General features: G+C 42.4%; 1 protein-coding gene across 10 annotated transcripts in view; it reads right to left on the reverse strand.

Annotated features, from left to right (window-relative positions):
• Window positions 1-567: 567 nt before the first annotated feature.
• The window catches only part of UBOX5 (U-box domain containing 5), a 41,921-nt gene continuing 15,196 nt past the window's right edge, over window positions 568-27,292 (reverse strand). For 4 of the 10 annotated variants that reach the window (XM_059896648.1, XM_059896643.1, XM_059896647.1 and 1 more), the window contains exons 2-6: window positions 13,489-13,616; window positions 9,328-9,422; window positions 6,920-8,108; window positions 3,832-3,993; window positions 568-1,303 (exon numbers count right to left, since the gene is read on the reverse strand). In XM_059896648.1, the coding sequence (XP_059752631.1) occupies window positions 1,095-1,303; window positions 3,832-3,993; window positions 6,920-8,108; window positions 9,328-9,381 (1,614 nt within the window). In that variant the 5' untranslated portion in view covers window positions 9,382-9,422; window positions 13,489-13,616 and the 3' untranslated portion in view covers window positions 568-1,094. Of the gene's footprint in view, window positions 1,304-3,831; window positions 3,994-6,919; window positions 8,109-9,327; window positions 9,423-13,453; window positions 13,617-27,292 lie in introns of all 10 variants that reach the window. The other 6 variants (XM_059896650.1, XM_059896646.1, XM_059896645.1 and 3 more) reach the window with 5 other exon arrangements.

Consider the following 27,292-nt stretch of genomic DNA (forward strand, 5'->3'; position numbering starts at 1 on the left):
ACCCCCGCAGCCTGTCCACTGGTGGCTGGGATGAAATCTCAAGAATAAAATAAGAAGCATCGCTGTGCTCCTCCTTCCCAAACATGCTCAGAGGGAACAGGGACTAGCACAGTGTATTTTCTCACGGATATTCTTCCATGACTAGGATCTACTCCATACAGTAAACAGTTATAGGAATACTTATTTTCCCTCTGGGACTCCAAAATTTTGAATGGGAAAAAAAAATGCAATCTATCCACAAGTATCTTTGCTGAAATAGGCCCCATGCAGAAAAGGTACCTTCTCCCCTCGGAGGGCAGTGCAGCTCTGCCAACACGCAGCTAAGCAAGCCGTCACCAGCCTAGGGAGCTGCTCAACCCTCCCAATTGGCATGCACACCCACCTGCAAACCCTCATGCATCAGATGCACCTGCAAATGCAACTTCTTGTCCCTTCAGGCCATTGACTCAAATTACAATCTGACTGGGTTGCAGTGACTGCTCACGGCTGCCCTGTGACAGTCCCACTTTGTGTGGGTGCAGGTGGGGTAGAGGAGTATGATGACACAGACAAGAGGAAGCCCACAGCAGACGTCAACCATTGCTTTATTAAGGCTCGGAGTGGTCTGCCAGTCAGAGGGGCTGAGTCATTCACTCCACAGATCCTTGCCATGCTCCACTTTTGGGTGACACTGAAGGTGGAGGCTCTCTCTGAGATCCCAAGCCACATTCACTTCCACCTTGTAGGCTGAGGGGTGTGTGCAGACGACCTGGGGGGCCTCAGAGGGTGGGGCTGGCTCTAGCAGGCCCTGGGCTCTGGCAGGGGGTGCTGGCAGGGAGGCACGGGAGGGCAGGGACATCTCCCCCATCCCTCCCAGCTCAAACTATGGCTTTGTTATCCTATTGCCACTTGAGCGGGCATGGAGAGCCCTTTCCCTGACCCCTCACTCCGCAGGCCCATGTGCTACGCTGTGGGAGGAGACAAAGGGAAAGCCCGCGAGAAAGCAGAGGCCCCCCTGTGCCTGGGGCCTGGCCAGACCTTAGGAGCTTTGACCCCCCACTCGCTCCTCCTCAGCTCCTCCCAGCGATGGGTCTTCTCAGGTTGAGGCCAGTCACTCAGAAGTGAACCCGCAGAACGTCCTGGTTGGCGAATGGCTGCTGGCAGGCTATGCATGTCATGGGCAGGGAGCGTTGCTTCTCACCCAGGCAGGGCCGGCACAGGAGATGGCCACAGGGAAGCTGGTACACGGGCTCCTTTTTGAAGTAGGGAGAGAACACTCTTTTGCAGGATGTGCATTCGGGGCCCAGGATGCTCCCAGGCTGCTCTGGTGAATCAGGGAAGAAAATAGGCCAGGGTTAGGAAAAGCTGCCCCCAGTCCAGGCTCCATCCTGGAGGCGGGCATGTGCCTGGAGTAGGACAAGAAGCTTCCCTACCCTGCATCCCTTCAGCAGCCTGGCTTCCTCCCTCCCTAGGCCACCTCTGACTGATCTGGGAGGAGAGGATGCCAGGGAGCCTGAGAATCTGGGGAGCCTCCTCTCCATAATCAAATCTCGGTGCTCCAATGAATGCTCAAGAAAAGCTGGCTTCTGAGGGCTGCTGGGCAGCACTGGGCCCTTCCTGCTGCTCTCCCAGCAAGATGGACTTTCCCCTGGATAGGCTGCCAAGGTCAGAGCAAGGCACAAGCTCACCCTGACAACCTTGATAAACTGCAAGAAAGGTGAGATGTGACAAGAAGAAAAAGCAAAAAATGGTCTGAGGTGCCCAGGTTGGGCAGGTCAAGGGGGGACGGAGGTCACCAGAGGGGCAGGGCTGAGGTCTGTCTGTAGCAGACCTGCCTGCTGAGCCTGGCACCTGAGTCTCTTTAGCCCTGTAGCCCAGCAACTCCCCTCCTGACCCATCAATCCCTTTCTTGTGCTGCAGGCTCTCTCCTTCATGCTTCCCACAGGGTCTCCTGAATGAGGGCCACAGTGGGCAGGTCTTGCCACCCCTCCTCCCCAAGCTATACCTGCTGCTCTTCTCTCGTGGCCCTTGCCTAGGGAGGCTGCTCTTTCTTCCCCAATCCACACCCATCTGGAGAGGGCAAGGATGACCTTTTGGGTGAAGAGCCATAAGAATGAAAGGGAGCCAGCCATGCATGAGTGAAAGGGACAGCAAGTACAAAGAGTGGCTGGTCCATTAAAGAAACAGAAAAGACAAAGGTGTGATGTGTGAGAGAGTGGCAGAGGAGGGTGGAGCAGGGCTGGAACATGCAGGACCTCACAGGCAGCAATTTATATTTTATTCCAAGTTCAACGGGATACCCTGGAAGGATTCTAAGAAGTGGAGTATCATGATCTGGCTTACATAAAAAGATCCCTCTGGCTCCTATGAGGAGGATGGGCAAGGCAAGGGTGACTGTGGAGGAGCAGCAGAGGCTGCTACAGGAATCTGGGGGAGCAGTGCAGGAGCTGGGGCCAGGGTAGCAGCAAGAGTAATGGAGCAGAGAGGACATCCCTGAGATCTACTTTGGAGCAGTGTAAACAAGACGATGATGAAAGTAGAGATGAAAGTAGAGAGAGAAATGTAGAGATGAAAGTAGAGAGATCTACTTTGGATCTAGTTTGGAGTCTGTGTAAACAAGACTTGATGATGAATAGAATGTCAGGAATGTTGACGGAAACCAAGGATGACCTCGATGTTATAGGCTTGACCACAGGGTAGAAGATGCTTGCTCTTTTACCACTGACTGGATGATGGGGGGCTATGGGGAAAAACCTTTGGAGGCGCCTGCAGTTCTGAGTTAGAAATTCACTTAAGATATCCATGAGTTTCCCACATAGAGGTGCCAAGAAGCTGTAAGGGAGGTCAGGATCTGAGTTCCAAGGAGAGGAAGGAGCTACAGGTGAATATGGGCAGTCACAGGCCAAGTGGGCTCTCACTTGAGTGACACAGAGTATAGAGAAGAGGGTCTAAGACAAGAGTCTGGAAGAGAAGGAAGAATCAGCAATGGAAACTGAAGAGAGATCATTGAAAATGGGGAGAAAAAGAGCATAACATCTGGAAGGCCAAGACAGAAGGTGTTTCAGGAAGGAGAGCTGATTAGCCACAAGAGACGCTGCTGAGAGGGTAAGTGACCATCGAATTTGGGGTCATGGAAATTGCTGGTCACCTGGACAAGACAGGTTCTGGGAATGATTAGGATGGAAACATAATCAGAGAGACAGGGGGTGGAGGGGACAAGAGGCAGAAAAGGTAAGATGGCCTGGGATGCAGGCAATAAGAGAACAGACTAACTTTGGATAGGCAGGAGGAAGCAAGTGTATACCTTATCATTAGCCCCACCAGACTTCATCTTGTAAAAAATGCTCCAGGTTCTCTCACTTTGTATCCTAACCAATCCTATCATCCGTTGTGGTCCCAGGTTCATTTTAGGCAAAACCTAGCACAGTAAGCTATCACTGTTCTAAGATACTGGTGAAAATGTTAATAGGAAGGGATGAAGATGACATACTCAACTTGAAACCACCCTCCACATTTACATAAAGTACCCCAGATGTCAGATGAGAGACAGACTACATAAGAAAAATAAGCAAAAAGGGAGAAACAAACAAAAGTCCTCAGGACAGAGTAATTAACACTAGATCTTACCAAAAAATACCAATCCCCAACGCCACAGAATTACTAAGAATTGACTAAAGAAAGACTTTCTTGTGAAGAGTTAAACTTCATAGGCAGCCCTTGAACTCCCCCTGGAAAAGGAAAGGCCTGGGTGTTGGAGCTAAGGAGCCTGGGCATAGAGGTTCACAGAGCCTCAGAGGCATGGCCCGGCATACTGTTCAAGGGCTCTGAGGAGATAGACACGGCCCCTCTTACCCGAGCTGGAGCCTGGCCTCCAGGAAGCACTGCTCCCTCTTGTGCTGAGGTGCTGGAGCTGTCCCCTGGTCAGCCGAGCTGTGAAGGAGGGCATGGAGCCAAGGGTTGATGTCAAGGCAATTTCTAAGCTTTGTGACAGCTTTTGCTCATGGGATACTGGACCTGTTGAGAGACGCACAGACCACAATATCCAGAGAGGTTTGGCAAAAGCGAAGACCAAAACACAAAGTCCTCTGAGAACCACAAATGGTACTTCTAACTTCAAATAGACACAAACATAAAGAAGGTCCTCCCTAATGTCTACTAATAGACTGTGACGACAGGACACCAGGAGTTAAAGCCCTGGGGTCCCTGGCAGTTCTTACCCATCCCACACTGCTTTCAGGATTCCTGGACTCTGTGCTAGCTTTTCTCCTCCTGTACAAATTGCTGGGCAGGCCTGGGCCACCTCCTGGCTCACCTGTAGAACTGTACCCTACTTTCTGAAGGCCTCCCTGCCTGCCAAGGAAATGACTGGGGCAAGTAAACGCCCAGTTTTGTACCCCTGCTCCTTGCCCCCATGCCCTCCCCAACAGCCTTAGTCTGCTCTTTCCCCATCTCCTCCCTGCTAGGGCCCCCTCAACTCTGCAGGGCCACTGGCTTGCACTCCCTTGGTGTTCGTGTCCCCTTGCTTCCTAGGTAAAGCAAAGCAGTTATTATCGAGTGGAATAATGAAGACCTCACTCTGCCCACTCCACTATCTATAGGGCCTTCTCTGGATATGGGCTGAGGGTGAAGGTAACAGGAGATGGGGACAGCTGCCGAAGAAAGGACCTAGAGATCTGCCTGATAGCAGGGTTCCCCAAAGTGGCACCATAGAAGTACCCCAAAGTGGGGAGTGGAATGTTTGGTCTACAGTATGTAGGACATAGGATATCCGCTTGAGGCCTTGAAGGAGCACTGGTCAGCGTGGTCCTGTGTCACCAACAAATCTGTCAAGGCCAACACCACTGGAGACCTCCACAAATATCAAGGTCTAAGTACCTTTCTCCTCATCTTGCCTCACTGCACCTCAGATGCTTCCAGGAGTTTCTGGGGGTCTTGTTAACTAAAATTTACACTCAAAGTCAGAGAAGACACATACGTAACCTTTAAGTGTGCTATATGCATAAGCCTTTTAGACTAAGAGAGGAACTTTAAAGAATGATACAGGTGGATGGACCTAGAGTCTGTCATACAGAGTGAAGTAAGTCAGAAAGAGAAAAACAAATACCATACGCGAACGCATACATATGGAATCTAAAAATATGGTACTCATGAACCTAGTGGGAGGACAGGAATAAAGATGCAGACGTAGAGAACAGACTTGAGGACACGGGAGGGAAGAGGAAGCTGGGACGAAGTGAGAGAGTAGCATTGACATATATACACTACCAAATGTAAAATGAATGGCTAGTGGGAAGCTGCAGCATAGCACAGGGAGATCAACTCGCTGCTCTGTGACGACCTAGAGGGGTGGGATAGGGAGGGTGGGAGGGAGGCTCAAGAGGGAGGGGATATGGGGATATACGTATACATATAGCTGATTCACTTTGTTATACAGCAGAAACTAACACAACATTGTAAAGCAATTATACTCCAATAAAGATGTTAAAAAAAAGAATGATAGAATCTAAACAGACTAGTTTTCATAAGGAAAAAGAAAAAGTTGTCAAAGAGCTATCTCCAAAAGCACCAAGCAATGAAAATCACAGGGGAATTCTACCAAACATGTAAAGAGTAAATGAGGGACTTCCCTGGTGGTGCAGTTGTTAAGACTCCACGCTCCCAATGCAGGGGGCCCGGGTCCGATCCCTGGTCAGGGAACTAGATCCCACATGCCGCAACTAAAAAGAAAAAAAGATCCTGCATGCCGCAACGAAGATCTCGCATGCAGCAACAGAGATACTGCATGCCGCAACTAAGACCCAGCATAGACAGATAAATAGATAGATAGATAGATAGATAGATAGATAGACAGACAGACAGACAGACAGATAGGAAGGAAGGAAGGAAGGGAGGGAGGGAGGGAGGGAGGAAGGGAGGAAGGGAGGAAGGAAAGAAGGAAGGAAGGAAGGAAGGAAGAGTAAATGATTCTAATACTACTAAATTGTTCCAGAGTTTAGAAAAGGAAAATTTCCTAATTCTTCTTATGGAGCAAATCATTGATACCAAAACCTGACAGATGATGATGTGTACTCGTGCACACACATACACACACACACACAGCTGCAGTCCAATCTCATTAGTGAAGGCAAAAATCCTAAATAAAAACACTAGCAAACAGAATTAAGCAGTACACTAAAAGCAGCATGACCAAATGGAGTTTCTTGCAGGAATATAAGTGGTTCAATATTAAGAAGCCTATTAATGTACTTTACTGTATTAAAAGATCTAAGGATGAAAAATCATAATATCATCTCTACTGATATTGAAAAGACATTAGACAAAATCCAACCACCAATCTTGGGTAAATACATTGAATAAAATAGGAATCAATGGTGTGGGAGAGTGTCTGAAATGGCCCCCAATGAATCCCACCTGAACTTAGTAACTTGCTTCTTACACAATACAATAGAAGTGATGGAATGTCACTCTGTGATTAGGTTCTACAAGACTGACTTCCACTTGTTTGCACATGCTGGTGTACACAGCTACCATGTTGTGTGCTGCCCTTGAGAGGCCCATATGGCAAGGAATTGAGGGCAGAATCCAGCCACCAGACAAAAGGGAAGTGAAGCCCCCAGTGCAACAATTCAGCAAGGAACTGAATCCTGCAACAATCACGAGTGACCTTGGAAGTGAATCTTTCCCCAGTCAAGACTTGAGATGGCTGCAGCCCTGCCAACACTTTGATAGCAGCCTTGGAACACCCTAAAGCAGACAAACCAGCTAAGCAATGCCTAGATTCCTGACTGGAGAAGCTGTAAGATAATAAATGTGTGGTTCTTTAAGCCAGTTAAGTTTTGGTGTAATTTAAGCCAGCAAAGCATAAAACAAAGGGCAAGTGCCAAGTGTCACCCGGGAGGAGTAGAGATGACGACGGCTTGGACATAAGACGAGGGATTACCTGTTGAACAATCCATGAGCTCACTGGCAGCTTTCATTTTCTTAGCAGTGTGCTCTGAGGTAGTGGGTGAGACCAGAAGGCTTGTGGTAGAAAAACAGGAAGCATTTAAGCCAAGGCTACTGTCTGGGGCATGTTCACCCTGCTCCATCTTCCTTTTCTGAGAGGGCAGAGCAATGGAAGAAGGGGTCACTGCCAATGCAGTCTGTGCTCTCCCAAGCAGGTGGCAGCCAGGGATGGAGTGCTGCAGCAGGAAATGGTCGATCCGGGCCTTCAGGGAGGGGTGAGGCAGGGGCTGGGAGTGTGGAGTAAAGGCTACTCCTGTGAAAGGGTCACTGGGCACTCGGCCCCATGTGGCTTCACTACGGTTACACTTCTCCAGCGTGCTCTGGTCAATGACCTTGCCTGAGGGCAGCAGCATGGGGTAAGGCATGATCTCCAGGGTGATGGGATCCAGGAACTCTTCAGGTACATCCCGAATTACCTCAGCCAGCTCCAGTAGGCTGGAGGGGGCCTGCTGGCCCTCAGACTGGCCCCCAGGATCACAGTCACTTTCCATGGGCAAGGCTGGGGCCTGTAGAGACAAGTCCTGAGGGAGGCTCTCTGAGGCAACCAGCAAAACACTGTCTATCACCTCCTGAGAGCAGGTTTTGGCTGGCTGACCCCATACTTCCAACCGCTTGATACAAGGGATACCACTGCCTGTCACATGGGTGATACAAATCTTGAGATGGGCCACATGACTAAGAGAAAGAGCCCCTTTATTCCAGAGCTCCTGGGCCACAACAGCAGGGGAGGGGAGTGTGGCTTCCATCGGGCCAAAAGGTGGCCTGGCTTTGAAGCCCCTGTGGCTAAACACCACTTGGCTCTGGTTTTTCAACAAGACTTTGCCCACCAAAGTGAACGCTTCTTTGTCCGGAATGGATGGCTCATCTGGGCCTGGGGTCTGGCACTCGGGGGTATTCCAAGACACTCTGCTGGACAAGGCAGATGTATACATTTCCAGGCCAGTGACATTCTGGCCTCCCCCAGCTGTGAGGTCTATGTTAATCCTACAGATTTCCACATTGAAGGGAAAGGAAACTGTCACATAGACTGGCGGCTTAATGAAATACTCTGTCCTAAAACCATGACTTCTCTTTGTGAGGTCTTCAGAGATGAGATTTTCTACTTCATAACCATCAGCTGATATCTAGATTTAATGACAAAAATGAGACACATTGATTTGATGAGATCCAAATGAAGACAACTAGTTTTCAACAACTTGTCACTTCTAAGAAAACTCTTTAAAGAAAATCTGAAGTTCCTCATTTGAAATTTCCTCTATTACATCAAATTTTCCTGGGGTTTTCTTTCTTTTTTTTTTTTTGGCAGGCATCCAAGATCAGGTCAAAGGCTGAGGGCAACTGTGTCCCCAAATACTGCCCATCCTTAAAAAATGAGCAATAAAACTCTGCCTAACCAACAAAAAAATCCCTTCAAAATAACATGTCTGTGAAAAGGGGGCAGATTTACAAGTGTTTTTTGGATTGTTTTTGGGTTTTTGGGTTTTTTTTGTTTTTAAATTCAGAGGATGAAAATGTACAGATTTAGGGAAAAATAAAGATGTTCACTGAAGTTCTCAATTTTGTATTTGGACTCTATCAATTATAAGAGTTTCCCTAGGAAGGCATAACAAAGGAACTTCTTGTAAATCTATGAATGATGAAACTTGGAAAAAAAAGTTTGCACAGAGACAAGGACCACAAAACACTATGGGAAATTTAAAACAGTGAATGTGCTAGGGGTGGGATTGTGAGTAGCTTTTTCCTTTCTCCCTTTTAATGTTTCCAATACTTGTTATAACCAATGGAAATTTTAAGATATCCTTGTCTGAAGGAGTCAGCTTAACAATCTGGGAACCTGAAATAATGTGCTGTGTGCAGAAATTCCAAATTGGGGAAGAAGTTCAATTCTCCCCTTGGAGTATCCTTACTCCCTGCATTGGACTGTGGAAGATATCCAGCTTTGTACAAAAGGGGAGGCAGTTTAATTCAAATAATAAAGAACAAGGAATCCATATAACAAATATAAGCCATTATTTCTAGCATGAGAAGTTAGCAAGAACAACAGCATGGGAGAGAGAGAATTTCTACCTTCACTTTGACCTTGAGTGAAATTAAAATTTATTGTCAAAGGGAAGAGAACCCTCCACAAAATGAGTCACAACTCAGCTTGTAACGGTGCTGTCTGACTCTAGAGGTGAAGTCTGACCCATGCTTACCTAAATATCATCTGGTAGACTCTAAAACAATGAGGGTGAAAGCACATTAAGTCTGAATTAAGTCTACATACACAGGGCAGGAAATGGGGAAAAACATGAAAAATAGATGTCATATATTTATTTATGTGTATATACTTGTTTTGTTTACCTTGTTGCAGTAAATTCTTGGTCTGAACTGTGGGAGGCAAAGATTTATTACCATCCTTACGGCTGAAAGGATAGCTTCCAAGCATCAGAAATAGCCTTAAATGAAAAAATAAAACTTGGTATTAGACAAGTTAAAATTCAAATCTAAACTTTTACGAGTTGATTCATAAGATCAGCTTGGTGCTTTGTGACCACCTAGAGGGGTGGGATAGGGAGGGTGGGAGGGAGGGAGACACAAGAGGGAAGAGATATGGGGATATATGTATATGTATAGCTGATTCACTTTGTTATAAAGCAGAAACTAACATACCATTGTAAAGCAATTATACTCCAATAAAGATGTTAAAAAAAAAAAAAGAGATGAGAATCAAACAGGATAACAATAAAACTTTAACACACACACATTCTCATGGTCTATACTCACTCTTTTTGTATACTACATGGGATACTGGGAAATTAGTCACTGAAAAATTACAAAGCAGATTTCTTTTGTAGACTGTGTAGTTTGGTTCTCCGGATGACAACTGTTCTAAAGCCCCAGTGGAGGCAAGAGCCTATCAGCTCTGCAGGGGGCTCCCCACAGGAAAGAGAGGGTCAAAAGTGGATGAGCTCAAAGAAAAAAGAGGACTACTTAGCCAGAAGGTTTAGAACGAAAAGGGTCACAGAAAATAATCGTAGTGGTGCTATGCATCATTGTCATTTAACACTTGTTAATGCAATTATGTTTTCTTATTAACACGAAAACAATTAGAAGAATCAAAAATGTCGTTATTGAGAAGTAGAAAATCTTAGAGTTGAAAAGCACCTTAAAAGAACATCTAGGGGGCTTCCCTGGTGGCGCAGTGGTTGAGAGTCTGCCTGCCAATGCAGGGGACACGGGTTCGAGCCCTGGTCCGGGAGGATCCCACATGCCGCGGAGCAGCTGGGCCTGTGAGCCACAGCTACTGAGCCTGCGCGTCTGGAGCCTGTGCTCCGCAACAAGAGAGGCCGCGATAATGAGAGGCCCGCGCACCGCGATGAAGAGTGGCCCCCGCTTGCCGCAACTAGAGAAAGCCCTCGCACAGAAACGAAGACCCAGCACAGCCATAAAAATAAATAAATTAATAAAAATACAGATTCCTAGAGTCTATTCCCTGAAGGTCCAACGTATCAGGTCTGGAGTAGGATATAGAAATTTCAAAAAAAAAAAAAAAAAAAAAAAAAGAACATCTAGGAGCTTCCCTGGTGGCGCAGTGGTTAAGAGTCCACCTGCCAATTCAGTGGACACGGGTTTCAGCCCTGATCCGGGAAGATCCCACATGCCATGGAGCAACTAAGCCCGTGCGCCACAACTACTGAGCCTGCGCTCTAGAGCCCGTGAGCCACAACTACTGAGCCCACGGGCTACAACTACTGAAGCCCACGCACCTAGAGCCCGTGCTCCGCAACAAGAGAAGCCACTGAGATGAGAAGCCCACACACCACAAGGAAGAGTAGCCCCCACCCACCGCAACTAGAGAAAGCCCGCACGCAGCAATGAAGACCCAACGCAGCCAAAAATAAATAAATAAATAAATTTATATATATTAAAAAAAAGAACATCTAATCCAAATACAGCTGACCCTCGGGACTTCCCTGGTAGCACAGTGGTTAAGAATCTGCCTGCCAATGCAGGGGACATGGGTTCGATCCCTGGTCCAGGAAGATCCCACATGCCGCGGAACAACTAAGCCCACATGCCTAGAGCCTGTGCTCTGCAACAAGAGACGCCACTGCAATAAGAAGCCCACGCACTGCAATGAAGAGTAGACCCTGCTCACCGCAACTAGAGAGAGCCTGCGTGCAGCAATGAAGACCCAATGCAGCCAAAAATAAATAAATTAAAACAAACACATCTGACCCTTGAACAACACAGGGTTTAAGGGCACTGACCCTCCACACAGGTGTTGAAAACCCACGTTTATCTTTACAGTCTGCCCTCTGTATTGTTTCCACATAAGTGAATTCAACCAACCTCAAATTGTGTGGTACTGTCATATGTATTTAGTGAAAAAAAATCCACATGTAAGTGGACCTGCATAGTTCAAACCGGTGCTGTTCAAGGGTCAACTGTAGTCATTTTGATGACCAATAAGCAGGGTAAGGGAAATGGATGAAGGTGGTTAAAAGGTACAAACTTCTAGTTAAGATAAATAAGTTCTGGGGATGTAATGTACAACATGGTGACTACAGTTAACACTGTATTGTATATTTGAAAGCTCCTAAGAGAACAGACCTTAAAAGTTCTCATCACAAGACAAAAAAAAAAAAAAAAAATGTAACTATGTGAGGTGATAGATGTTAACTAAGCTTATTATGGTAATCATTTCACAATATATACATATATTAAATCATTATGTTGTACACCTTAAACTTATACAATGTTATATGTCAGTTATAGCTCAATAAGACTGAAAGAAAAAGACTAATGTCCAACAGCCTTCGTTTTTCTCTGTAGAGAAGTAGGGAAGGCACTAGAAACATCTCTCCCAGTGGTAAGCCTCTCCAACAGATTTGAACTCCTTGAATGAGGCCAGCCAGCCATTCTGTGCTTTTCCATCTAACAGACAAGGCCATGAAAAACTCCCAATAGCAACCGGGCCACCTCTGGGGTCTTGGTATTGTCGTGCTCCGTAAGTGCCACCTGCAGAGGCCAGGCATGTTGGGCATCCTGCAACATTTTAGTGAGTAGTTTCTGCACAGTGAAGATCTGCCATGAGACCTGTGAATGTTTACTATCTCAGCCTAGCCCCTATGTCAGTTTTACATATAAACACAGAATATTTTTTAACATGGTTTTAATACATGCTGAATTTTCTAGGAAGGGAACTTCCATGTAGACCACAGGAAGATCATACTTTGTTTACTTCAGGTCTTTACCAAGAAGCATTCACTTCTGAAAACCACATCACTGTGGTATTCAGAAATGCTAATATATCTAACAGTCCACATTTGTAGAAGTCTGCATTCATGGTGATTCTACATGTTGGTAAAAGCTTTTGATTACTTTTTTTTTTTTTTTTGGCTGTGCCACGCAGCTCACGGGATCTCAGTTCCCCAACCAGGGATCAAACCCGTGCCCAGGCAGTGAAAGTGCCAAGACCTAACCACTGGACCACCAGGGACTTCCCTTGATTACTTCTTTATTAATATTTTTAAAAATTTATTTGGCTGCGTCAGGTCTTAGTTATAGCATGTGGGATCTTCGTCACAGCATGCAGGATCTTTCCTTGTGGCACATGGGCTCTTTGTTGCGGCACGCGGGCTTCTCTCTAGTCGTGGCCCGCAGGCTTAGTTGCCCTGCGGCATGTAGGACCTTAGTCCCCTGCATTGGGAGGTAGATTCTTAACCACTGGACCACCAGGGAAGTCCCACTTGATTACTTCTTTATGCCTTCCAGTATGGTCATACGTAAACATTCATACATGAGAATAAATTTTACAATCACACTTCAAAATTTTTACTTTAAGTTACTGTTAAGGCATTTGTGTGCACATATATATGTTTGTTTTATAACTATATAGGAAGGTTATATTATCTTTGATTTTAAGTTCAGGACAGTACACTACAAAATATGTATTAAAAGAGAGATGAATCTGATGTGGTAGAGAATCCTTGGCCTAAAGTCTCTTAGTCTTTGTTCAGAATGTGTGCTGAAACTCTTTGTGCTTCTCACTTTTTGAGGCATATATGCCATCTCTTTGCCAAAGCCTCCTGGAGTTTGCCCTGGAATCAACATGGACTAGTTGATAGAATTCCCTTTTTGGAAGATTATATTAATATCTCCAGGCTTCTAACACCTTCTTGTTCTCCACAATAATTCAAAACTAAGTGTCTGAGGTATTACATATGTAAATATTCTCAGGGCCCTTGTATGTTCCTCCTTTTGGTCAGGAAACCAGAGCTCATTTAGAGCAGCACTTCCCTCAGTTCTCCCGCCCAACTAGGGCAGTGGCTTCTTGTTAAGTTTTTTTTTGTTCTAAATGAAAAATTAAGCCATAGAGTTTAATTTAATATAGAAGTATTAAAATGAATATACAGCCCAGACCAAGGAAACAAAACATTTCTCCTAAAAAAGCAAGCCTAAGATTTGCCAAAGGAAAACAGACAATATGATATTGACACAGGTGGTGACACGACAGACTTCCAAGTGCAGAACGAAGCTGGTCCTAGGTAAAGCCGTGAAGTTAGCCAGCTCTGGGGTTTGCAAGGGTTTTCTTTTCACTGTCACAGGCAGTTCTCTTCTCCCTTCTTTGCCCTGATGGGAGGGGGCTTTGGTAAGAAAAAACAAAGAGAAAGAAACTGTGTTACAATACCAAAATACTGAGAGGTGGCTCATATTAGTAAGATAAAGGCAATCATCTCTAGTCTGCAATCATTTCTATCCCCACAGTCCACATCCGAGGCCTTTTCTCTGACTTTCAGAGACAAAAACAAACTCTGGCAGAGGTAACAATGCCAACCCACTGAAGTACTGATTTGATTTCTCAGTGGGAGGCACTGATTTCACTAACATATACATTCTTCCTATCTTCTGTTATCTACTTACACATTTCACTTTGATTTATTCTACATATCATGATATTCATTTATCTGAGAATGTAAATGCCAGGACCAGAAGAAGTCGGGCGGGGGTCTTCTTGGAGCCATGATGAAGAGCTTTCCTGTGAGTATGAAGCCAAATGGAAAAGCCTTCAAAACTTATCTGAGTACCCAACTCAATAGTAAATGGTGATTAACCAAGATGTCAGAGTAGAAGGACGTGCTCTCACTCCCTCTTGCGAGAGCACCAGAATCACAACTGGCTGCTGGACAATCATCGACAGGAAGACACTGGACTTCACCAAGGAGGATACCCCACATCCAAGGACGGAGGAGAAGCCACAGTGAGACGGTAGGAGGGGCACAATCAGAGTAAAATCAAATCCCATAACTGCTGGGTGGGTGACTCACAGACTGGCGAACACTTATACCACAGAAGTCCACCCACTGGAGTGAAGGTTCTTAGCCCCATGTCAGGCTTCCCAACCTGGGGGTCCGGCAACGGGAGGAGGAATTCCTAGAGAATCAGACTTTGAAGGCTAGTGGGAATTGATTGCAGGACTTCGACAGGACTGGGGGAACCAGAGACCCCACTCTTGGAGGGCACACACAAAGTAGTGTGCGCATCGGGACCCAGGGGAAGGAGCAGTGACCCTGGGGGAGACTGAACCAGACCTACCTGCTGGTGTTGGGGGGTCTCCTGCAGAGGCAGGGGGTGGCTCTGTTTCACCGTGGGGACAAGGACACTGGCAGCGGAGGTTCTGGGAAGTGCTCCTTGGCGTGAGCCCTCCCAGAGTCTGCCATTAACCCCATCAAAGAGCCCAGGTAGGCTCCAGTGTTGGGTTGCCTCAGGCAAAACAACCAACAGGGAGGGAACCCAGCCCCACCCATCAACAGTCAAGTGGATTAAAGTTTTACGGAGCTCTGACCGCCACAGCAACAGTCAGCTCTACCCACCACCAGAGCCTCCCATCAAGCCTCTTAGATAGCCTCAAGCACCAGAGGGCAGACAGCAGAAGCAAGAAAAACTAAAATCCTGCAGCCTGTGGACCAAAAAACACAGTTACAGAAAGACAGACAAGATGAAAAGGCAGAGGGCTATATACCAGATGAAGGAACAAGAAAAAACCCCAGAAAAACAACTAAATGAAGTGGAGATAGGCAACCTTCCAGAAAAAGAATTCAGAATAATGAGAGTGAAGATGATCCAGGACCTCGGAATAAGAATGGAGGCAAAGATTGAGAAGATGCAAGAAATGATTAACAAAGACCTAGAAGAATTAAAGAACAAACAAACAGAGATGACCAATACAATAACTGAAATGAAAACTACACTAGAAGGAATCAATAGCAGAATAACTGAGGCAGAAGAACGGATAAGTGACCTGGAAGACAGAATGGTGGAATTCACTGCTGTGGAACAGAATAAAGAAAAAAGAATGAAAAGAAATGAAGACAGCCTAAGAGACCTCTGGGACAACATTAAACGCAACAACATTTGCATTATAGGGGTCCCAGAAGGAGAAGAGAGAGAGAAAGGACCAGAGAAAATATCTGAAGAGATTATAGTCGAAAACTTCCCTGACATGGGAAAGGAAATAGCCACCCAAGTCCAGGAAGCGCAGAGAGTCCCATACAGGATAAACCCAAGGAGAAACACGCCGAGACACATAGTAATCAAAGTGGCAAAAATTAAAGACAAACAAAAATTATTGAAAGCAGCGAGGGAAAAACGACAAATAACATACAAGGGAACTCCCATAAGGTTAACAGCTGATTTCTCAGCAGAAGCTCTACAAGCCAGAAGGGAGTGGCATGATATACTTAAAGTGATGAAAGGGAAGAACCTACAACCAAGATTACTCTACCCAGCAAGGATCTCATTTAGATTTGATGGAGAAATCAAAAGCTTTACAGACAAGCAAAAGCTACGAGAATTCAGCACCACCAAACCAGCTCTACAACAAATGCTAAAGGAACTTCTCTAAGTGGGAAACACAAGAGAAGAAAAGGACCTACAAAAACAAACACAAAACAATTAACAAAATGGTCATAGGAACATACATATCGATAATTACCTTAAATGTGAATGGATTAAATGCCCCAACCAAAAGACATAGACTGGCTGAATAGATACAAAAACAAGACCCATATATATGCTGTCTACAAGAGACCCACTTTAGACCTAGGGACACATACAGACTGAAAGTGAGGGGATGGAAAAAGATATTCCATGCAAATGGAAATCAGAAGAAAGCTGGAGTAGCTATACTCATATCAGATAAAATAGACTTTAAAATAAAGAATGTTACAAGAGACAAGGAAGGACACTACATAATGATCAAGGGATCAATCCAAGAAGAAGATATAACAATTATAAATATATATGCACCCAACATAGGAGCACCTCAATACATAAGGCAACTGCTAACAGCTATAAAAGAGGAAATCGACAGTAACACAATAATAGTGGGGAACTTTAACACCTCACTTACACCAATGGACAGATCATCCAAAATGAAAATTAATAAGGAAACCCAAGCTTTAAATGACACAATAGACCAGATAGATTTAATTGATATTTATAGGACATTCCATCCAAAAACAGCAGATTACACTTTCTTCTCAAGTGCTCACGGAACATTCTCCAGGATAGATCACATCTTGGGTCACAAATCAAGCCTCAGTAAATTTAAGAAAATTGAAATCATATCAAGCATCTTTTCTGACCACAACGCTATGAGATTAGAAATGAATTACAGGGAAAAAAACGTAAAAAAGACAAACACATGGAGGCTAAACAATACGTTACTAACTAACCAAGAGATCACTGAGGAAATCAAAGAGGAAATCAAAACATACCTAGAGACAAATGACAATGAAAACACGACGACACAAAACCTATGGGATGCAGCAAAAGCAGTTCTAAGAGGGAAGTTTATAGCTATACAAGCCTACCTCAAGAAACAAGAAAAATCTCAAGTAAACAATCTAACCTTACACCTAAAGAAACTAGAGAAAGAAGAACAAACAAAACCCAAAGTTAGCAGAAGGAAAGAAATCATAAAGATCAGAGCAGAAATAAATGAAATAGAAACAAAGAAAACAATAGCAAAGATCAATAAAACTAAAAGCTGGTTCTCTGAGAAGATAAACAAAACTGATAAGCCATTAGCCAGACTCATCAAGAAAAAGAGGGAGAGGACTCAAATCAATAAAATCAGAAATGAAAAAGGAGAAGTTACAACAGACACTGCAGAAATACAAAGCATCCTAAGAGACTACTACAAGCAACTTTATGCCAATAAAATGGACAACCTGGAAGAAATGGACAAATTCTTAGAAAGGTATAACCTTCCAAGACTGAACCAGGAAGAAACAGAAAATATGAACAGACCAATCACAAGTAATGAAATTGAAACTGTGATTAAAAATCTTCCCACAAACAAAAGTCCAGGACCAGAAGGCTTCACAGGTGAATTCTATCAAACATTTAGAGAAGAGCTAACACCTATCCTTCTCAAACTCTTCCAAACAATTGCAGAGGAAGGAACACTCCCAAACTCATTCTATGAGGCCACCATCACCCTGATACCAAAACCAGACAAAGATACTACAAAAAAAGAAAATTACAGACCAATATCACTGATGAATATAGATGCAAAAATCCTCAACAAAATACTAGCAAACAGAATCCAACAACACATTAAAAGGATCATACACCACGATCAAGTGGAATTTATCCCAGGGATGCAAGGATTCTTCAATATATGCAAATCAATCAATGTGATATACCATATTAACAAATTGAAGAATAAAAACCATATGATCATCTCAATAGATGCAGAAAAGGCTTTTGACAAAATTCAACACCCATTTATGATAAAAACTCTCCAGAAAGTGGGCATAGAGGGAACCTACCTCAACATAGTAAAGGCCATATATGACAAACCCACAGCAAACATCATTCTCAATGGTGAAAAACTGAAAGCATTTCCTCTAAGATCAGGAACAAGACAAGGATGTCCACTCTCACCACTGTTATTCAACATAGTTCTGGAAGTCCTAGCCACGGCAATCAGAGAAGAAAAAGAAATAAAAGGAATACAAATTGGAAAAGAAGAAGTAAAACTGTCACTGTTTGCGGATGACATGATACTATACATAGAGAATCCTAAAGCTGCCACCAGAAAACTGCTAGAGCTAATTAATGAATATGGTAAAGTTGCAGGATACAAAATGAATGCACAGAAATCTCTTGCATTCCTATACACTAATGATGAAAAATCTGAAAGAGAAATTATTGAAACACTCCCATTTACCACTGCAACAAAAAGAATAAAATACCTAGGAATAAACCTACCTAGGGAGACAAAAGACCGGTATGCAGAAAACTATAAGACACTGATGAAAGAAATTAAAGATGATACCAACAGATGGAGAGATATACCATGTTCTTGGATTGGAAGAATCAATATTGTGAAAATGACTATACTACCCAAAGCAATCTACAGATTCAATGCAATCCCTATCAAATTCCCAATGGCATTTTTTACGGAGCTAGAACAAATCATCTTAAAATTTGTATGGAGACACAAAAGACCCCGAATAGCCAAAGCAGTCTTGAGGGAAAAAAACGGAGCTGAAGGAATCAGACTCCCTGACTTCAGACTATACTACAAAGCTACAGTCATCAAGACAATACGGTACTGGCACAAAAACAGAAACATAGATCAATGGAACAAGATAGAAAGCCCAGAGATAAACCCACGCACCTATGGTCAACTAATCTATGACAAAGGAGGCAAGGATATACAATGAGAAAAGACAGTCTCTTCAATAAGTGGTGCTGGGAAAACTGGACAGCTACATGTAAAAGAATGAAATTAGAACACTCCCTAACACTGTACACAAAAATAAACTCAAAATGGATTAGAGACCTAAATGTAAGACTGGACACTATAAAACTCTTGGAGGAAAATATAGGAAGAACACTCTTTGACATAAATCACAGCAAGATCTTTTTTGATCCACCTCCTAGAGTAATGGAAATAAAAACAAAAATAAACAAATGGGACCTAATGACACTTCAAAGCTTTTGCACAGCAAAGGAAACCATAAACAAGATGAAAAGACAACCCTCAGAATGGGAGAAAATATTTGCAAACGAATCAACGGACAAAGGATTAATCTCCAAAATATATAAACAGCTCATTCAGCTCAATATTAAAGAAACAAACACCCCAATCCAAAAATGGGCAGAAGACCTAAATAGACATTTCTCCAAAGAAGACATACAGACGGCCACGAAGCACATGAAAAGATGCTCAACATCACTAATTATTAGAGAAATGCAAATCAAAACTACAATAAGGTATCACCTCACACCAGTTAGAATGGGCATCATGAGAAAATCTACAAACAACAAATGCTGGAGAGGGTGTGGAGAAAAGGGAACCCTCTTGCACTGTTGGTGGGAATGTAAATTGATACAGCCACTATGGAGAACAATATGGAGGTTCCTTAAAAAACTAAAAATAGAATTACCATATGACCCAGCAATCCCACTACTGGGCATTTTCCCAGAGAAAACCATAATTCAAAAAGACACATGTACCCGAATGTTCATTGCAGCACTATTTACAATAGCCAGGTCATGGAAGCAACCTAAATGCCCATCAACAGACGAATGGATAAAGAAGTTATGGTACATATATACAATGGAATATTACTCAGCCATAAAAAGGAACAAAAATGAGTCATTTGTTGAGACGTGGATGGATCTAGAGACTGTCATACAGTGAAGTAAGTCAGAAAGAGAAAAACAAATATCGTATATTAACGCATGTATGTGGAACCTAGAAAAATGGTACAGATGAGCCGGTTTGCAGGGCAGAAGTTGAGACACAGATGTAGAGAACGGACATATGGACACCAAGGGGGGAAAACTGCGGTGGGCTGGGGATGGTGGTGTGCTGAATTGGGCGATTGGGATTGACATGTATACACTGATGTGTATAAAATTGATGCCTAATAAGAACCTGCAGTATAAAAAAAACAAACAAACAAAACAACTAATACTAAACTTTCATTGGGTTATTTGTATGGAAATATGTTAATATACATGTTTCAGACATTACATGAAATTTCTAAAAATCTTATATGTTCTGGTATAATTATAAGTCATAATCCTAGTTATTACTTTAAAATGTATATCTCAGAAAAAAAGAATTTTCTTGTCAACTGCATTATTATGAACTTTCATCAAATCTTTAACTGTGGTCATTTTTAAGTCTTTTGTCATTTACAGACAGTTCTGGGTGTACTCTGATGCTTTTGCAAATATGTTCCTATAAAAGGGTTTCATCTTCAAGAAATTCATGGAAAACACTCTGACAAGTACAGGTTTCTGGTAACTGACTGTACTGCTGAACTGAATGAATAAGCATTTTCAGAACTCTAATGAAAAACTGATGAACTCATAAAAGTGCTAACAAAAGATCAAGATGAAAAAAAAAATTAATTACATGGGACTGAGTGAAAAACAAAACAAACAAACAAAAAACAATAGTAAATGGTAGCATGAGATGCAGTTGCCCAGATGTGACCACATTCCTTGCCCCACTGCAAATACTCTTTACCAAATAGTTCACTGGTTCTGTGTGGCTATTAGCAAGGAATTTTATACGAAACAGCTCTATAAAGTTGGGTGCTGTTTTATTAGGTTGTCAAAATGATCGTTCTCTATTCTGCATGGCATCCTCTCTTTGAGATCCATGAGAAAATTCTCTCTTTGGTCTCAGTACTAGAACAGTTGCTTCTTCCAATCAACTCAATATTTTAAGTACGAATATGAATCATATAATTGATCATGATCTTTTCTTTACTTTGGCTACTAGAAAACTCAGAATGAAATCTGTGGCCCATACCTCAAATTTCTCTCTGCCTGAATTCTTCACTTATTTTTAATGTATGTTGTGAAAGCTACCTTAAAATCATTTTGGAACAGGATGGGGTATAAATAAATAACAAACCATCCTCTTATAGGCGGACATTTTGGTTGTTTGCAACTTCTTACTATCATTATGTAATACTAAGATTAAAAATATTAAGCAGATTTTGTCTTTTTTTTTGTCTTAGTATAACTTTTTAAAATAAATATATTTATTTATTTATTGGCTGCATTGGGTCTTCGTTGCTGGGCATGGGTTTTCTCTAGTTGCGGTGAGCGGGGGCTACTCTTTGTTGCAGTGCACAGGTTTCTCATTGTGGTGGCTTCTCTTGTTGTGGAGCACGGGCTCTAGGTGCACGGGCTTCAATAGTTGTGGCATGCGGGCTCCGTAGTTGTGGCTCATGGGCTCTAGAGCGCAGGCTCAGTAGTTGTGGCGCACGGGCTTAGCTGCTCTGTGGCATGTGGGATTTTCCTGGACCAGGGCTCGAACCCGTGTCTCCTGCATTGGCAGGCGGATTCTTAACCACTGCGTCATCAGGCAAGCCCTTGATTTTTCTTTAAGGGTCCTACATGTTTCTTGATAAGGTTGCTATTTATGAATAGGATCCTTTTATACTGTTAATTTTTCTAACCACTTATTGCTATATTAGGAAAGCTTTTCACTTTTGTATCCTTATTATGTGTTATCTTTTTATTTATTTATTTATTTATTTGGCCACACCACACAGCAAGAGGGATCTTAGTTCCCCAACCAGGGATCGAACCTGGGCCCCCTGCAGTGGAAGTGAGGAGTCTTAACCATTGGACCACCAGGGAAGTCCCTCAGTTATCCTATTGAGCTCATTGATTTTAACAAATTTTCAGGGATTTGGGGGGGGGGGCAGGCGGTTCTACAATCTCAATAATAATGAGAGCCTCTTTCTTAAAATGGTAACTCTTAATTTCTGTCTCTCATCTTACTATATTAGCTAGAACTGCCAGAATTATATAAAATAATATTAGAGTTGCCATGCTTGTTTTGTTCCCATTAGAAAACGCCTCTAGTGTTTCATCTTTGAACATAATGCTGATTGGTAGACTGAAACATTCTTTCTGTTAATAAAGCACTCTGATTTTCATAAGTTTTTGAAAATCAGGGATATGCTTTGAATTCAGATTGTCTCTATGTATTGAGTTTTATTATTTTTCTTATTTGACAGATTAATGAGATATAACACATTTTCCAATTTTTTAAAATTAATTAATTTATTTATTTATTTATTTTCAGCTGCGTTGGGTATTCGTTGCTGCGCGCAGGCTTTCTCTAGTTGTGGTGAGCAGTGGCTACTCTTCGTTGCCGTGCGTGGGCTTCTCATTGCAGTGGCTTCTCTTGTTTTGGAGCTCGGGCTCTAGGCGTGTGGGCTTCAGTAGTTGTGGCACGGGGGCTCAGTAGTTGTGGCTCGTGGGCTCTAGAGTGCAGGCTCAGTAGTTGTGGTGCATGGGCTTAGTTGCTCCGCGGCATGTGGGATCTTCCCGGACCAGGGATCGAATCTGTGTCCCCTGCATTGGCAGGCAGATTCTTAACCACTGCGCCACCAGGGAAGTCCCAAAATTTCCAATTTTAAGCCACCTTTTTATTCCTAAGATAGGCTCTAGTTGGTTGTGGAAGATTGTTCTTTAAATGTTTTTCAAACTCTACTGAATTTGATTGGTCATATTTAATTTTAGATGAGATAACACTGCACATTCATGTAACATTTACAAGCCCTATGCTAGGAACTGGAGTGGAGATAAAAATGAAATGGTCAGGTGGTAAAACTATTCTGTATGATACTGTAATACATGGCATTATACATTTGTGAAAATCCACAGAACTGTACAACACAAAGAATAAACCTTAATGTAAACTATGGACGTCAGATAAAAATAATATATCAATATTGGCTTACCAATTATAAGATATACCATATTAATGCAAGACGTTAATAATAGGGAAACTGTATGCAAGGGAGAGGACGCATATGGGTACTCTGTATTATTTGATCAATTTTTCTGTAAGCCTAAAACTACTCTTAAATAGTCTAATAACAATAATAATAAAATAATAATAATAAAGAATGATTGGGGAAAAAGTGACTGAAAACAAATTAGGACTGGAGAGCAAACTAAAACAACTGACTGTGCCATTACAGGATTAGAGTAGCAGACCCTTTAAAGAAAATCTTACAAATCATGGTATCTGTTTCTTTAGGAAATAGTGATGCCCAAACATTGTAGGATTCTATATGACTCTGGTTGCCACTGAGGTCTGTGTATGATCTTTTCCTCTCTCTGGTTCCAACACTCCTGATCTTTTAAGGCAAGTATTTCCTGCCTTAATGCTTAACACAGAAAAAAAACAATGGCTCACCATATGAAAATGCAGTCTCATCCAGGAAGACGGCCTCCTCAGCACTGCCTAGGAAATAGCCAAGCTACCTGAATTCACTGCACTCTCCAGTGAATACTCACAAATTATAGGCTCCTTATCCAAATTTGGCATATAAGTACAAGAGAGACCGTGTCTGAGTATAAGCTGGGCACCACAGATCATGGCTAAAGTGTCCTGCAGTTCAAAGAAGCAGCTTGGAGCCAGACAATATGGCATTATAAGATAGCAAGATAATAAATATTTATAAGCAGATATCAATTTTCATTACAAAGACTTTTTCATTACAAAATATTTTAGATAAAAAGGTAAAGAATATAACATAGTAGACACTCTTCTACCCACCACCTAGATTTAGCAAATGCTAACATTTTGCCACGTTCATGTCTCATTAATGTACCTTAATGATAATTTACCATGTATTATCTTGCAACATGCTTTTCTATTAACCATTATTTTAAGTTTTTTCATGTTGAAATGTGTATATCTAGTTTGTTCATTTTAACTTCTTCATAGTATTCCACTGTATGACTAAAACACAGTTTATTTCTCCATTGACCTAATACTTATATTTTTAATTTTTTTACTATGAAGAAAAGCTGCAGTAAATATTCTCTATAAGTCTTTTTTTGGGAATAAAAGTTAAATAACATGGTCCTGTCCTCAAGTCTTGAAGCATTACAAACTTCCTTCCAACAGTGATTATGGAATACAAGGGTTTGTAACAGAGCTTTTCACAGATGACATTAAGAGTAGGGAAGGATGGTCTAATCTATGTTTTTCAATTTGTTGTTTTAAAATCAAGTTATAGGTTGAAGAAAAGAAATATGAACTAAAAAAGTACAAAATACCAAAGTGCACATAGTGCATTATTTCATGAGACTTTTGTTTCAGTTTTATACAAATACATATAACAAATATATACTAGGTTCAATATAAAATGTACTGTGGCTTTTGATGAAAAAGACTGAAAACACTGGCCAAAGGTATACCCAGAAGTCAGGGAAGAATTCACAGGAGTAACGTTTGAACTAGAGACAACTAAGACACATGTCTGACCTCATGGGCAACTCTGAAGAAGGACAGATACTACATACTAGTGGTAAATAGTACAATATGTGCTTGACTATAGGAGCCAAGAGACAAGAACAGGAACAAAATGGGAAGGGCACTAGGGAGAAGGACCAGTAAGAGTCAAGGCACAGAAACAGGACAACGTGAGGCCAATCCAGGAAATGCTGAATATGCCACTTAGCTGGAGGAAGCAGGGCTGGAAAGGCAGATGGTAGTGATGGGAAGGGCCCTGAATGACATGCCAAGGGGCTTTAGACTACTTTACCTGGTGCACTGAGGCAGTATGTTTCCAAACTGCAGATCAAGAATCAAGAACTCAAATTACTGAGCCGTAACCAGCATTTTAAAAAATTAAGGAGAAAAGAAAGAAAAGGTCAGAATGCATCATACATGAGGGTGATCAGTATTTTGTGAAACTTTAGTTTCAGATATATGTACATATGAAACACTCTGTTCTGGGTTTTGATGAAAAACGTATTTCTTACTAAGCGCTGTAGTAAAAGAATTTGAAAGCTACTTGTCAGAGGAAAGTCATAGAAGGCTTATAACTAGGGAGAGAAATGACACTAATAAAAAGTCTGCCATTAACCTCCGAGATGACAACAGCAATTCTGCACCACTTAGAGGCAATTCACCCTTCAAGTGGTTTTCCTTTCCTCTGGCTGATGTGTTCACACTATCTTTTTTGTACTATATGAGGGGCTATCTTTGCAAATGGCTTTCTGAAGATATCAAAGAAGAATATCAAAGTACAAACTACTTAGAAATAAACTAGCAGTCTGTTTTTCCCTTGACATTCTCCTTATTTTTTTTTAAAGGAAGGGATTTTTTAAGAGGATGAAGGAGAAAAATGAACTATGTATAACATATTACTGAGTATCTCAAGGATTTCAAAGTTACCTTCTAAGAAATCTTTTATTTTTAAAAATTTTAATTAAACCTCTAATTTTTAGGTCATTGTAGATTCATGTGCATGGTAAGAAACAATACAAAGAGATCTCACATAACTTTAACCAGTTTCCCTCAATGATAACATTTTGCATAGTTATAGTGCAACATTACTACCAGGAAGTTGACAATGATACGATCCACTGATCCTACTCAGATTTCACCAGTTTTACATGTACTCATTTGTGTGTGCCTGTTTATTAAGTTCTGTGCAATTTTATTCTATGCACAGATTTATGTAATCACTTTGTGTGTACCAAAGTCAAGATACAGAACAGTTCCATCACAAGGATCCCTTGTACTGTCCTTTTATAAATCCAAATACTCTATTACCACAGAAGTCTTAAAGTTCCTCACCCAGATCTAAGCTCCTCAACTGAAGACTCCAGTTTAATTCCACTACCCACACTATAAGAAACAAACTTGAGGGACTTCCCTGGTGGTGCAGTGGTTAAGAATCCACCTGCTAATGCAGGGGACATGGGTTCAAGCCCTAGTCCAGGAAAATCCCAGATACTGCGGAGCAACTAAGCCCATGCGCCACAACTACTGAGCCTGCGCTCTAGAGCCCGTATGCCACAACTACTGCCTGCGCGCCTAGAGCCCGTGCTCCACAACAAGAGAAGCCACCGCAATGAGAAGCCTGCGCACTGCAACGAAGAGTGGCCCCCGCTCGCCAAAACTAGAGAAAGCCTGGGTACACCCATAAATAAATAAATAAATAAATTTAAAAAAGAAAAAGAAGAATGAGGCTCTAGATACATGCTCAGAGTATTTCTTGCAGCTGACAGCCCCTACAGGACTGGAGGTCCACATGCAGACAGACCTTTCTCCTCTGCCTCCCTGTACTCAGGCTGAGGAAAGGAAAATGCAAGGGAAGGACTGAGAAGGGACCCAGAGGTAGGGTGACCAACAATATGGTATACCCAGGACTGAGGGGTTTTTTCAGAACATGGAACTTTCAGTGCTAAAACCAGGAAAGTCCCAAGCAAACTGGGACATCCTATCTGGAAGGTTTCTGTCTGTGCTTCCTTGGAGCTTAAAGCAGCCAAGCAAACCTTTTTGTTGCTGAAGACTCAGAACCTAGAGATGGGGAAGTGTGGAGGGATAACTTAGAAGAGAATAAGGTGACCATAACACTTTCTGGACACCTGTGCATCCATCTTCCTTTGGCTTACAAAGAAGTTGCCATAGCTGAGTTATACAAGCTGATTTTTGAGTCTCATGAAAATGTAATGGAAAGTAATTCTGGCAAATACACATATTTTAAAGACTAGGCTCAAACAGGTTACAGAATTAAAAAAAAAAAGATTACCTGTCAAATAAGAGAAAAGCATTTAGCATCAAAGAGCGGGTAGAATACCAAGGCACTGAGCAATTTCATAAATTGGGCACTTCAGCTTTTAAAGAAGTACAGTACTTCTTATAATTTCTAAATTGAGTTACTGGTCCATCCAAGTAAAAAATCTGACTTGTGTGCATTTTTTTATAGCTGGTTAAAATGAAAGACAGCTGTCCCAGCCTATCCCACATAGTCACCCACCGATGAGAGGGAAGCAGGAAGACCAGAACACAGGTGTAGGCCCAAAAGAAGCTTGCAATGTTATACACCTGGAGCCAATTCACCCTTCAAGAGCTTACTATGTGCAAGACACTCTGCTAGGCACAAGTGGACACAGTTTTTACTCTTAAGAAACTCACAGGATCAAAACAAGGCACAGATGGGGAAGGGTTCTAATACCATTTACTCGGTACCTTAATAGCAGTGTCAGAAAAATTATATGGGAACCCAGGTAAGGCAACCAAGCTCCTCACATACAAACCTGACCCTAACTCTGTCCTTCTCCTCCAGGGCCTTACTCCATCTGTTCTTGTCTCTCTCTTGAATCTTCAACTTACCTCTGACTATTGGACCCTTTCCTCAACATGTAAACAACATTCAAGTCTCTTCTGCCCCCATCGGCCACCTCAAAAGAACCCAGCCTTGTCTTTCCTAGGGTTGTCAATTTAGCAAATAAAAATTTT

Source organism: Balaenoptera ricei, chromosome 15 (genome assembly GCF_028023285.1).
Source record: "Balaenoptera ricei isolate mBalRic1 chromosome 15, mBalRic1.hap2, whole genome shotgun sequence".
Lineage (NCBI taxonomy): Eukaryota > Metazoa > Chordata > Mammalia > Artiodactyla > Balaenopteridae > Balaenoptera > Balaenoptera ricei.